The sequence below is a fragment of the Rhea pennata genome, chromosome 5, assembly GCF_028389875.1.
Source record: "Rhea pennata isolate bPtePen1 chromosome 5, bPtePen1.pri, whole genome shotgun sequence".
Taxonomy (NCBI): Eukaryota; Metazoa; Chordata; class Aves; order Rheiformes; family Rheidae; genus Rhea; species Rhea pennata.
This window is the reverse complement of record NC_084667.1, coordinates 1,162,132-1,176,130: the sequence shown is the minus strand read 5'-3', so window position 1 is coordinate 1,176,130 and position 13,999 is coordinate 1,162,132. Positions and strand designations below refer to the sequence as shown.

The following is a 13,999-nucleotide window of genomic DNA, read 5'->3' as shown; positions in this document are numbered from 1 at the left end:
CTGTTATGAAAGGTTTTTTTGGAAGAGACCTGAGATCTCTTCTAGCCCCCAATCTGATCAGTCAAAATGTGACAGAGCCACCTGTGAGCTTCACCAGCTAGATCTTTCGAGTGCTATGCTGAGATTTAGAGGCACAGATCACTGTGCTGTGAGTCTGAGAGTAAGGTATGTCCTTTGGTCCTGTAGGCTTAGACCCTCACCATTTAGAAGGAACTTCCCCTGAACAGTCTCTGTAGGAACTGTATGCTCAGAGCATTTTGAGTTTTAATCCTCCTAAATCCAGTACGTTCCTGGGTAGCCACTTTTCCCCTAGCAACCTTTCCCTTTTGGCAACCTGCTCCTTAGAACTCTGATCCAGCGTGGAAGGGAAAAGGGATCCAGGAATTACTCTTTTCAGGGTAATTTTCTAATGTGCCTTCCTCACACTTGCAAGGCCAGTTTCATCTGCCCTTTCATTACCGCCATCATTTGCCCTTGAGGCTGTTGTCACCTGCTAGAAACCAGGAAGCTGGATTATCGTTACCAGCATCATCTTTAGAGGCTGTATTTATTGGGTAGCCTTTGAGAAGACGGATCTTGTAGCAAGGCATATTCTTCAGTCATTAGATGTGACAAACTGCATGTAGATCGTAAGAGCAGAGTATAGTCCAAGGGGGGCAGAAGCTAGCTTTTCTTGAGCCTGCTAGGGAAGGCTGAGAAGCTGCTAGGCTCTATTACATTTAACCTGGGATCTAGCTGCACCTCTGATGTAGCACCTTCAGCACTTGCAGATACTTCGGCTAAAGAATTCTGTAACCTTTTTAGCACTTGTGACAATCTCCATGTAAAGGAGATTTCTCTCTAGCTTTAAAATCCACTCCATGGGGTTGTTCTGAGATAAAAATAACTTTCTGGGACTGAGAACTTCTTATGTAAAGATGCTGTGATGGGGGAAATCCAAAGGCAGCTGCTGTATTGCCTTAGGGATGGAGGTTTGTTTGAGCAGAAACTGATGCAGCAATGGAGAGAAGAAGAAATGCAAAGGGTTTCATTTTTGTCCCGAAAATATTGAATAATATGAAGGGAAGACTGAAAGTTCATACAGCCAGAAACAAAATAAAACAATCCTGAAATCAGAGCAGAGTTCTGGGAAATGTACGCCTAATATATGAAAAATACCTGACTAATTGAGTTTGGCATTCAGTAATGCTTGAGGATTCGAGGGTGCTTTTTTAACACTCACTTGACAGACTTGTCACCAGAGTCTGAGTGCTACTTTCATTCCTCTGCTTTCAGCTGTCATTTTCAATAGGGTCTTTATTTTAGTCATTCTTGGTTTACTGATTGACTTCTCTGATTGCACTGAGGCATCGGCTCAGTGTGAACAAAAGGCGATGCACTGGTTTGCTATGGACTTTTTGTTGGTAAGACTGAGGAGTTTAGGGAGATGTTTAGGAGCTGGAGGCTGGACGAGCAAGCAGCTCAAGCTGATAGGTTGTTTCTGACTCCACTTTGGAATAGGGTTGGCAGGAGAAAGAGGACCCAAAATGTGCTTTTACTCCTCTTACATATCTAAAGATTTTTCTATATATATGTGCTTCATTTTTCTCTTAGCTACATGTAAAAATTATCTGTTCTCCATGTTTTCCTAATTTAAGACAGTATCTCAGCTCCTTATTTTCTCCCTTTACACTCTTTCCACTTTTTCTTGTGCCCTCTCGTTTTTCAACTTTGTTTTTCAACTACTCTTTAATCAGTGACAGTGCTTACCTCTGGGTAACTTCATTTCCTTTATAATCGTGTCAAGACCTTTTCAGATCTGATGTATCAAAAGCTATTTTTCTCTACTATTTTGCTGGCATATCCTAAGAATTCTCATAGACTAGCTGTTGGACCATGACAGTTCTTTTCCTATGCCATTTTACCTGTGTCCTCTGCACCACCATTACTCATTTGCGTTTGCATTTTTGATAAATGCTTCGATGAAATGTAAAGTATAAATTTATTAGAACAAATTCCTCTGTTCTTTCTGCTGTCTCAGTTTAACATTTGAAGTAACTTTGGATGCCAACTGAATAAGAAATCAAACTGAAAACATTTTTTTCCAGCCCTTGCTTCTGTGTTTTTCTGTCTTGGTTGTTATTTACGGGGCTTCGTTACTGTTACGCTGTATCAGCATAACGAGCTCCCCAGGTGAGGTCTGACGGTCCCTGCAAACCTTCGGGCCGGTGATCAGCAGCACAGTAGAAAAGGCTGCGGCTCAGCCCTGAGGTGCTTTCAGCAGGCTGTGCTGGGAAGGGGGCACTGGTTTTGCTTTTCTCCGGCTGAGCTGTTTGGCCACTCCACCAGGAGAACTCCAAGCATGGAAGAAGGAGCCTAAATTATGTGGGGAAAAACCCCAGGCGGGCAACAAGAATTGAGTTCTGCGAGGACGTGCAGCAAGAACCACTTAAGGTGACATTTTCTCTCTGTGGAATAATTTCTCCTAAGCTTTTTTTGCTTGCATGGGAATAGGAACGTAGAGGCGCCATGGCCGTGTCTCCGATCCCAGGCCTGGCGGCAGGCGGGTGGATACGCGGCGCCCGGCGCTGGTCGCTCGCGCGGCCGAGGTGACGTCGCCCCCGGGGCCGCCCGCCGCACCCACCTCGCCGAGCGGACTTTGAGCAGGCTGTCAGGCGCTGCGCGAGGGCTGAGTGCCAGCACCAACCCAGCCCGCGCTATAAAGCCTGCGATGAACAGTGCCTCCGCGGCCCAGATAACGCGGTGTCCGTTAGGTGAACTATGGATCCCACGCTGCGGCTACCAGGGAGCGACAGGTCGCGGCAGCCACGGAACAGACGAGCAAGAAAACGAGCTCCGTAACCGCGAGGTCCCTGCGGCGACGCGAGCGAGCGTCGCCTCGGCCGCTCTGCCTCGGTCACCCGAGCGCTTCGATCCCCCTCGCTGCGCGTTTCCCTCGTGGCGGTGCCACGCGGGAGCGCTGTTAGCCGGCTCCGACGGGAAAAGGAAGCCGGCGCCCGCGAGCGCCCTCACTCGCGGCCCGGCCCGGCCCGGGGGGGCTCTGCCGCCGCGGGCTCGGGGGGACGCGCGGGGCGGGGCGGGCGGCGCCGCCTCAGGGCCCGCGCGGCGACGCCTCCCGCCCGCGACGCCCTTCCCGCCCCCGCGGCGGCTCGGGGGCGGGGCCGGGGCAAGGGGGGGCGTGGTCAGGGGCGGGGCCGACGACACGGGGGCGTGGTCGGCGCCCTGGGGGTTGTGGTCAGGGGCGTGGTCGGGGGCGGGGCCGGCGGCCCGGGGGCGGGGCCTCGCCGCCCCGCGGCGGCCGGTCAGCTCGGCGGGGGCGGCCGGCGGCGCGTCCCGGCCAGGTGCGCGGCGGCGGCGGCGGCGTGGCCGAGCCGGGCCGTCCCGTCCCGCGCCGTCCCGTCCCGTCCCGCGCGGCCGGCATGGTGCAGCAGGAGGCGCCCGGCGAGCGCGTGGCGGCGGCCGCCGAGGTGCGGCCGTCGCGGCGGCGCTGGGCCGTCGTGCTGCTCTTCAGCAGCTACTCGCTGTGCAACGCCTTCCAGTGGATCCAGTACAGCAGCATCAACAACGTCTTCACGCGCTTCTACGGCGTGAGCACCTTCGCCATCGACTGGCTCTCCATGAGCTACATGCTCACCTACATCCCCCTGCTCTTCCCCGTCGCCTGGCTGCTGGACCGGCGCGGCCTGCGCCCCATCGCCCTCGCCGGCTCGGCCCTCAACGCCCTGGGCGCCTGGGTGAAGCTGGGCAGCCTGAGGCCGCAGCTCTTCCCCGTCACCGTCCTGGGGCAGGTCGTCTGCTCCGTGGCGCAGGTCTTCATCCTGGGCATGCCCTCGCGCATCGCCTCCGTCTGGTTCGGCTCCCGCGAGGTCTCCACCGCCTGCTCCGTCGCCGTCTTCGGGAACCAGGTAGCGCCCGGCTCGGGTGGCCGGCGGAGGCCGGGGCCGCCGAGGGGGCGGAGGGACGCGGCCTGGGGGCAGGAGCGGCACTGAACAGTGTCCCTGCCCAGTGCCCCGAGGGAGATGCAGCCGGGACCCGAAGGAGGAGGGATGTGGCCCGGGTTCGGCTGCGAGGTGGCCGGGACACGCAGGGTGAGCAGGACCCAGGTCTACGGACTTGGAAGGAGGATGGCTTTGGGTACGGTCCTGGCTTCGGGCTTTATCTCCTCCGGCGCCTTCCCAGTCGCACGTCTGGCCCCAGGGTATGACGCTGGTGCAAATGGGTGGCCGGAGGGGAAGGCGTGGTGGTGAGGAACACACTGGAGGCCGAGTGTCTTGCACGCCCCAGACCTGCAGCTGCGTCTGGGTTTGACGGCATGATGTTCTCCTCCTGACACCTGAAAAAAGCACTTGTGACTGGGCCTGGGGAAAAGGGACTTTAGCACTTTTCTACGTCTTTAAAATAAGATACGGAGTTCTCACAAGCAGTTGCTTTGAAAGGAGGCAAATCTTCCATCAAGCAAGGGCAGGGTAAGCTCCCTGGGCACCCTTACGTCAAGGCAGGGCAGCGAGGCCAGTGACCCAGGTTCGTTCAAGCTGTAATGTTCTTTTCTTGTAGCCAGGTAGCACTTGGAGGAGATTTTTTCTTCTGCTGCCTTTGAAAGGATCAGGGAAATTGCTTCTTGACCCTTGTACTGATGATCCCTGTTGCGTGAAGCAGATGATAGAGCAATACTGGTGCAGCTTGGTGCGAAGTAGATAGACTGAGAGCAGTGCAGCACGGTGAAGGGAAGTGAGCGTGGCTCTGACGTTAACACCGAAGGACGGGGAAGGAGACCTTGGCACTAGCTGCAGGGCTGGACCTGTGCCCCTCACTGCTTGCAAGACCCCATTTACTTGGCTAAACAACTGCCCTGGACCGTCAGCCTGTGGGTGCCTTTTGGGTTTGAGTGGCTTGCAGTTCAGGCAGCTTCTAAAGAACCATTATTCCTTGCAGATAACTTAGTGTGCAGATGGTCAGAGGTCCTCTTTCCCCTCACTCTGGACTCGTGTACTTATTTAGGTACTGCTGGAGCAAGAAATGAATGCTCGGAGATGTTATTGAGGACTTGAAGCTTGTGGAACGGTGTTAAGGAGTAAGGCAGACTGATGTTAATCTTTTGGAAAGATAAGACATACTTATTTTTCACTGAGTGAATCTAAACTTTCCACTCTTACCTCCCAAGCTAGTGAGCTGTTTTTTATGTGTTTTAAATGAATCTTTAGAGCTTTAGATCAGGAGGCATTTAACTTGACATGAGCACCCTGCTGATTTAGGAGTAAATAAGTAACTGAGCATTTTGCTGTCAAATTCTTCTTCTTCTTTTTTTTTTTCTTAATGTATTCAGGTGGAGTTACTCAACAGTGTGCCTAAGAAATCAAACAATGTATTTTTTAGCCTGTGCTGCCTGTGTGTGTGCCATGCTAATCGTCCTGAAAGGAGTGTGTTAGTCTAACAGTTGTGAAAGGCAAACTTTGGCTAAACTTTTTGTTCCCCACGTTGCTCTGGGTGAACATGACATGAAGTGACATGGCAATAAGACCTCAGTTCAGTATCTACCTTGTTTTGTAAATCCAGACTGTTTCTGGAGGGTCAGAGAAGTCAGAAATGTCAAAGACTGAAGGCAGGACATACTCCATAGGAAAGGACCTATTCATTTCTTTCTCTCAATCAATAGTCTTGAGGTGCACAATTAAAGTTCATGAAGTATGCATGAAAAATAGCTGCTTTGTTTAGCAGTGGTGTTGAGTAGGGGGAAGAAACAGAGGCTTTCTTTTTTTTCCTGACTCTGTATTTAGAAGTCTATATTTTCAAGAGTGCATAATATAGTGGTTTTGTAATTGCAGTATGCCGTTATGGCAAATTATTCCCTACACTTATTCCTGTACAACAGTTTGATTTTTTTTTCCCCGCTCCCTAGCCATGCTGCTTAGTTACAGTCTGACTTACAGCCTCTCCAGGTGGAAAATCCTATCATGGATATTGCAGATTGCCAAGCGCTGATGTCTGTATCTGGTAGGAAATACAACCTGTTACATGGAAGAGCAGAGGAGGGCCACCGCTTGTCTGTGTGACATATCTGCCCTCTTCATGCTGCTAGGCACCCTGTAGCCATGGGCAGTGTTGTCCAGAGAGCTGGTTAATGTCTGCTGGAGTGCTGCTGTGCCTGTTGGAGTGATGACTGCTCTGGATGCCACTAGTGCTTGCTGTGTGATAGTACCCTTCAGGTTCAAAGTTAGCCCTGAAGAGTAAATCATTGAATCAGTCGGGCTAGGTGAGGTGTTAAATATCTTAAAAATCCCAGTAGAGAATGTCAGATTCTCCTCGCTTTATTCTGGTCATGTTACGTTAGCTGTGGTATCTGAAGCCAGCAGAGCAGTTAGACTGACAGCTCTTGAATAAGTGCTGGGGAGTTTCTGGAAGTGAAGAGTTTGGACACCTGCAGAGGAGACTGTCACATTCCCTTGCTCATCTACTGTTCGTTTTCATTCCATTTTATGTTTCCTTGTTTTAACAGGAAAATGCAGTGATTGTTCCATTCCTTTTCCATGTCCCTGCAAGGGCAAGTATGGATAGGATATAGAATGTGGTTCACTTGCAAGTAGATACTTTAATATTAAAATTTTAATGTTATTAAAACATTACTAGCATTTCATTCACTTGAAATATCAGGAAAAACCTATGCAGTACCATTTCCAGAGGTTGAAGTTCCAAGGTAAGGAAATAGTGTTTTGCAGAGTTGACTAATGTCCTTCAGATGTATTTGAATTTCTGGGGAATTTGGCTGATGTACTTCAGAAATCCTGCTATTGGTGGCACTACATCTGTTAAGATATCAACAGTGTTGCTCATGGAGGAATTTACTGCTGGAGAGCTACGTTAAGCCTTGTGCCAAAGGTAGGTGGGACAGAGCAGTTTGCATCAGGGCTGTGCAACTTCTGTTTCAGTGTGTTGATTTATCAGTAGGTGCAATTTTTGGGGTGGTGGTTCTAACCTAGCGGGTTGCAGCAAATGGGCTTTAATATTTCTATATCAAAGGGGAAGGCTGTCCCCTCGTTTTTTCCTGGTAGCATGTAGAAGCAGAGGCCTGCAGTGGAAAGAAACATTGCCCTGAGATCTGAGTGTTGTCAGGAATGTGGGCTCCCTAGGGCAGCAGGCTTTGCTCCCTTTCTGAAAATACATGTTTGTTTGTCATTGAGGGTGAACCAGCACAGTGCGGTAAGATGGTGGAACTAATGTGATGATGGAGATATTTAGTTAATGGGTTAAATTCACGAGGCTTTTTGAAATTTGTAAGCTTCAGCCTGGTGTCCGAATTCCTTGGCTCTCTGCTTCAGCTCCCGTGGCGCGTGCTGGACCGTTGTGCTGGAGCCAGGCTTGTTCGTGCCTGTCTGTCTGGGGAGCACGTCTTGTTGCTGCGCCTCCCCGCTGTCGCCTGATAAACAAGTTGCATCGTCAGCACGGAGAGGTGTGTAACTGTTGTGCTGGGGCACTGGACGAGCGTTTGTGTTCCTGTGACTTTGTATTGCTTTGCCACCTGATTTCTTGATTGCAGTAGACCCCGCGTCTGGCTCTTGCCGTTCTGACGAAAAGGAAACAAGCAGCTGATGGAGTAAAGGTGCAGCAGTAGGGCTGTGGGAGCATCTTTCTGCTGTGATTTTAGCAGTTGAAGGTGTTGATACTTCAGCTTCAGAACGCTTCAGCTTCTTGCTCATCTCTGTGAGGAGAATAACGGGGCAGCTTGCTGAGCTTCGGGGGCCTGTCCTCGTTCTGCTGCAGCTGGGCTGCTCCTGCCGTGCCTGGAGTAATTCAGGGCTTCCGCAGCAGAGGCAGCCTGAGGCAGAACTTCTAGGTGCTATCTGGAGACTGTTGGGAGTGCTGGTCTAGCAGTGATTAGCTGATGGTTTTTGAAGTGGAGAGACAGAATGATGGGCTGTGATTGAAGTTCAGGGAAATGCTCTTGTAGGTGTGGTGGTCATTTGTGAAAAATCAGGTTTGCAACATCTGAATGTGTGCAGCTGCCTCCGTGCTGGCAGGTCAAAATTACGCTGTGCGTGTGCAGCTGTTTGATGCCTCACTGCTGACTCTGTTCTGTACTGCTTGACCTTCAGATATGGCAGAATCTGATAGTCCAAGCGTTGCGGAAATGGAGCTTGTCCTGTGGGATTCCTCTCTTCAAGGAGACTTCCAGATCTCTTTGGCTGTTTTGTCTCAGCTTAGGGTCTCCCCTTCTCTTCAGACGAGATCCAGTCCCTGTTAGAAATGAGGACGGGTGATGGTCAGCCTTGCTTCCCTGCATAACCTGGGCTTGTGTTTCCCAGGGTTTTAGCTGTTAGAGGAGATTTTACCAAAGAACTGAGAGGAGCTGGCAGTGAAAGTGGTTAAAGCGGCACTCTCCAGCTGGTAGTGAAAGTGGTTAAAGCGGCACTCTCCCTCTCCCTGCCTGCGGGGAGGGCAGGGGCAGGGCGGTCCAGAGCACTTGGATCGCAAGGCGTGCTCCGGGCTCCGTGGCCAGCTCCCCGAGGCCCTGGATGCTGGTCAACGCAGGAGGGTGTGCCGACCAGATAGCAACGTGGCTTTCACAGGAATGCGCAAGTTTCTATAAATGGACACTGGAACCTGAAATGAACTTTTTTTTACCCGTTTCATCTAACGCTCCCTTCCCAGCCACACGCCAAAGGCAGCTCGCCCTTCTCCCTCGCAGGAACAGCTGGCTTCTGTGGAAGTGGCATGGGAGCTAAATGAATGACTGCAATGTTTTTGCTGGGTGGGGCTGCCATATGGGACCCTCAGCACTTGCCCTGTGGGATCCTAAGGGAGTGACAGTGTTTTGTTACTGTATTAGGCCCTTGACCAAGGGATTATTTCCCCACTAAGGACTCCTGCAGCTGCTGAGGTAGCTGTTGGAACTGGACCCCCTCTTCCGCGTTACTGTCTTTATTTCTTGTCTTCTTTTTGCTGTCTTGCATTTCTTCCCCAGAAAACTGGGGGAAGGTGCATTCAGGGCTGAGGGGCGCTGGATGACTTGCACAGAGCAGCACTCTTCGTCATATGGCATTGCATCATATTAAACAGTACAAGCAGATGATGCCACAAAAGCAGAAGTGTGATGGGGAACGGAGTTTACTTATGGAAAACCTGTGACTGTGGAACTGCAGTTGAAGAAATGTATTATCTCCAGCATCAGTGGAAGAGAAAGAAAACCCCAAGCCCTAGCTTGTCTCTTTACAAGGTCAGGATTACAATTTTTCCTCTCATAAATAGAAGCTAAGAACCCCCTAGGTCCTTCCTGCTTCCTAAACCACTCCAAGGAAGATGACTAAGCTGTGGTTTGCAAACATGTTAGTGTGTTAACTTTCTGACTATCTGGTTTTCAGCAGGCTTTTATGGATTTTAGTATGGCTGTCAGCGGTGCGGAAGAATCATGTTCTGGAGAGCAATGCATATGGAAATACACTGGGTAGGACCTGGCAGCTTTTGTGTTGCACATTTCTTCAGCTGGGAAGCGGCAGTTCTACTGTAGCCCCTTGCACAGAAAAACAGCTGGGACCTATGCTGATAGGAAAGAACTGGGAAGCTGGTGTGTGGTAGGAGTCGTAGGACGTGAGAAGGTGGTGCTACCTGCTCCACACATTGTGATATGTGTGTGTTTTGGGCTTGATTCAAAGTTCCCCCCCTTCGTATGCGTCACGTAGCAGAAAGGAGCCCTCCTTGATAAGGACTAGCCTGCTACAGCAAGAGGTGCGTTATTCAGATCTGGCCAACTGCAACTTCCCCCTCCACCTATTTGTCAAATACATGCCGTTTTGCCACTGCAAGTTACATTCCGCATCTTTGCACTGGTTTGTGCTGGTGGATAGCTAACGTGAACTACTACGTGTCACCCTGGTCTGTTTTCATCTGGTACCGAATGGCCCGGATGTTGCCGTTCTTGCCTTGGGCTTTTTGTATGTAAGCTTTTTGGAGAGACAGCCTGTTAATTTGATAAGTTGTGGTGGTTATCTGAGATGGTGGTTACTGGAAAAACATCTGCAGTGTGAAGGTTTGCTCTGTTGGTGTTTTCACTGAAAACCTTTGCGTCTGGGGGGGTAATATTGTCAGGTAAATTCTCATCGTTCTAGTGGGAGTCTGATAGGACTTGCTTTAAAGTCTTTGTATTTGAAGCCACTTGCACTGGAATTGCCTGTGATTAAAAAGAAATCAGAAAAAAATTTCTACTCTTCTATCTGGAGAGGGACATCTTGAAAATGTGAAGCTCTTCAGGCTTGGACATACCTGGCAAAAAATTATAATTCTTGCAAGGAAGTCAGTGTGAATGGTAGGACTAATTTGTTAAGATAATTAAATTATCAATTATTTTCTTCCAGGGTATGGTGGTGTCTCTGGTTGTCCAGAGGATACCTCATCTCCAGTTCCTTGGTGGCACTGATGTGGGGAGTTGAAGGTAGTGTTCTCTGTAAGCAAATGGCTCAAGATTGGTACGGCCTCTTCCCAGCAGTTAAACGAGTATTTCCTCCTCTGTTACTTTCTGGGGCACTGGAGAAGGCGCTGTTAGAACCTGCTCAGTGGGAGGTAGAGGAGTGCTCTAGAGAAAAATGAGTTGATATGACTCTAAAGGACTTCTGGTTTTGCAGGATGTGAGTGGTGTAGTGTAGCGTGTCAGGAGGTAAGTCCTTGGCATAACTAAAGAATTGTTTTTATTCACACATTAGAACATTGAATTTGATAAACAAACATTCCTCAAAGAGATCTGCAGGGAGTATTTAGATGCTCCTATTTCCTCTTCTCCAGGCTCGTCTGGGATCGTAGTGGTATGTTCTGTGTGAAACGCATTTCCAGATCAAAATGAGTTTTGGCTTTGTTAAAAATAACTCTTTTAGGGAGTTGAAAGGTAGAGTAACTGCAGGGGTGCACTGATAAATGAGATGAGCTTTCTTTGCTCTCTGGGAGCTGTTGAAACCCTTGATTTTTTTCCAAAAGACATTTCTTTGGTAAGGTACAATGCATCAGAACATAGGAGCATCTGGACTGGGTCAGGACAAATTTGTCTGACAGCCACTGAGCCAGTCAGTGGTCAGTGACAGGTGCTAAGGGAAAGATGGTAAGAAGAGAGTGCACCTCCTGCCTCTCAGAAATCTTAGTCTGGGAACTTCCTGAGATTCTGTGGAGATCATAGTGTCTGAAAAGCCCCTTGTATTAGGTTTATGCACATGCAAAAATCATTCTTTTTATTGTTAACAGTTTCTGCCAGCTTGGCCTACTGATTATGCTGTGTTGTAAGAGCTTTGACCTCATATGTAAAGTTGTTCCTCAGCCCTTTTTTGGCCTGATTATGGTTTTACTTTATCATGGTATGTCTATCTACACTGTCTTCTCTTTTCCTTGCTTGAAAGAATAATATCCAGTTCTTGAGTGTTTTTTTTTTTTTTTTTTTTTTTTACTTCTAGCAGTCTCCTTATTTTTGCTTTTTAACTGTAGTGTTCTTTTCATGTTCTAAAAACTTCTGGTAGCACTCTCTACACTTATTTGGAGCTTCTGATGCAGAATCTTTATGCAGTCTTAATGCCACTTGCATTAAGAACCTGCTTGGCTGACAAGCGGAGAGCAAGGCAGGTCCCGGTGCCCTCCGTTGTGTGTCTGTACATCTGCCCTCCACACCCATTTATACACAATTTCTTCAGCTTTTCTTTTCTAATATCCTTTTAACAAGCTTCCTTCTTTTCAGGTAGTTCCTTCTTGAGAGTTAAATACACTAAAAAAAAAGGGTTTTTTTGTTTGTTTTTTTTCTGCTGCAAGGAAGCTGTATTTGAGTGCAGTGCAGAACCATTCTGTAGTATTGATCATAGTCATACAGTACTGCTGTAAGCCTCAGTCAAGAATTATACCTCTTCTTACAGATTCTCTGCAGAAAGGAGTATTTATGGAATCTAAATATGCAGTCTCTGCCTCATGTCCATCACGATGTTTATTTAGCCTGCAAGGGCATTGTTGAAGCTTCTCACTATTGTTTTTCTGCCTTTGCAGCGTCTCCCCACCTTGCTGCATTTTTTTTTAATACATTTCACCTGGCTTTTCTGGTTTAGTGGTCTTCCTGTCAATTATTCTCGCTTACTTAAGGAATTTTTTGAGCTTCTGTATTCCTGTTGCTTACTCTTACTTTTCTTTAAGTTAGAGACTCACTCCTCTGTCAATCAATGCATGTACAATTTTTGTGCTGATGTGCTGCTTATCTTCCTTCAGCAGACTCCTAGTATATAAATAGCTAAACTTAAATCAGATGTTTCAATTTTTCCATTTCAAGACTGCATATGTATTTATACCAGCATATTAGCCATTTGCTCTTGGTTTTGTTGTCTGTTCTTGTTTACACTTGAATCTGATGTCATTGTAGGGACTGCTCTTTGACAAAATTCAGGTAGGAAATACATTCTATCCTTTGTTTAACTTCAGCCCAGTCTGATCAGTGCACTCTGGTGTAGATGTTGACTTCCTTGGTACTCTCTAAAAATTCCCCCAAAGCATTCTTCAAATTAAGTGCAGCACTGGTTCCTGAGGAGGAGAGATTTTTGGAGATCAGGACAATGTTGAGTTTCATGTGTGGGCAGATATGCTATGATATCATAGGCTGAATTATGTGCTGAGTTTGGGGAACTAAAGTCTGCTTATAGAGGTCTTGGAGATCTTCCTGCCTGTATGAAGACTGGAAATGCTAATCTGTATGCTGGTGAAAAGGACTGCAATATGAACCCTGATGACTGATGTATGGAGGATAGCACAGATAGTTGCAGAGCAAGTTTTCTTTTTACTTTGCCTTATTTTCCCAGCCCTTATGTGGGAGGTGTAGAGGAGGGAGAAAAGTTATTTTTCCATTGTCCAAGAAACCTTTAAACTTTCCAAATATCCAGCCACACTGTTGTCTGTTGGGGTGATGGTGATCTGGTCAGTGGTGTGCTGAGAACCAAGCTAAAAATCTCCTGAGGAGAGGTAACACATCTGCTGTGTAATGCTCATCATGTAGTCAAGAGCTTGTCTTAGCTGCTGAAAATACTGAGGATAATCCAAGATCTGTGACTATTTCCCAGAAAGTCTTTGGTTTTAGTCAGGTCAAGGGACTTCATCCTCCTAGGACTGCTAACTTCAGTTGCCCTTAGATACAAAATGTGGCTCCTATTGCTGGGATTTTTTCCCCTAATGGATAAAAGTGTTTCCCTTTTTTTGGGGTGTGTGTGTGTGTGTGTGTGAAGGGGAAATAGTGAGTACAAAATATTCTTTTATGGTTAGAAAGAATGTACTGGTCTTTTGAAAAGACAACACGAGTGTTTAAGAGAGCTGAGTAAATCTCTATCCCTTTAGATAGATAGTAACTATAGAACTTCCCAGAAAAGGATTTCTGACTGACTTGCAAAATAGATTCTCAGTACCCTTGCTGCTAGGTGCATTAGATCTATCCTTTCTCAAATAGGGAAAACTAGAGAGACTTGAAAGGAGGTCGTCTTGACTGTGGTCCCAGGGAAACCCCTTGGCAGAGATCGAACTAGAGCATGGGTCCCTCCTCCTTTCCTGTACTTGTTTTGCTGTGGTTCAGCAACTTGTACGAATAGCATGTGATTACAGGGACTAAAATGTGTTTATCTGTACTCATAAAACCACAGCAGAAAGCCCAGAAGCACCAGTGCAGGAGTCCAGTCCCTGATCTTCTGTGTGAGGGCTCTGAATACTCTATGAACCTCTGCTGAATTACTTTCTTCAATCTGTACAAATAAAATTCAAATCAATAAAATTTCCTGTTTACTTCCCTTCATTTGAGAGCATTCAATACTTATCTTAGGCTGGATGAGATCTGGAGTTGGCTGTCATGGCTAGTATTTACTGAGATGCCAAGAGAGTCCAATTCACTCAGTGGAGAGTGGAAGATATGGCACCTCTGACATTCAGGATGAGTGGGAGCTGCAGACAAGTCTGGAGCAGGGTCTGGCAGGTTGGGCGCTGTGCGTTAGTGTTGGCTCCCCAGCTGCAGGTACGC

General features: G+C 48.0%; 1 protein-coding gene across 1 annotated transcript in view; it reads left to right on the top strand.

The window, feature by feature from the left end:
- Window positions 1–3,526: 3,526 nt before the first annotated feature.
- The window catches only part of FLVCR2 (FLVCR choline and putative heme transporter 2), a 37,550-nt gene continuing 27,077 nt past the window's right edge, over window positions 3,527–13,999 (top strand). The window contains exon 1 of the mRNA XM_062576300.1: window positions 3,527–3,905. Coding sequence (XP_062432284.1) covers window positions 3,618–3,905 — 288 coding nt within the window. The 5' untranslated portion in view covers window positions 3,527–3,617. The remainder of the gene's footprint in view (window positions 3,906–13,999) is intronic.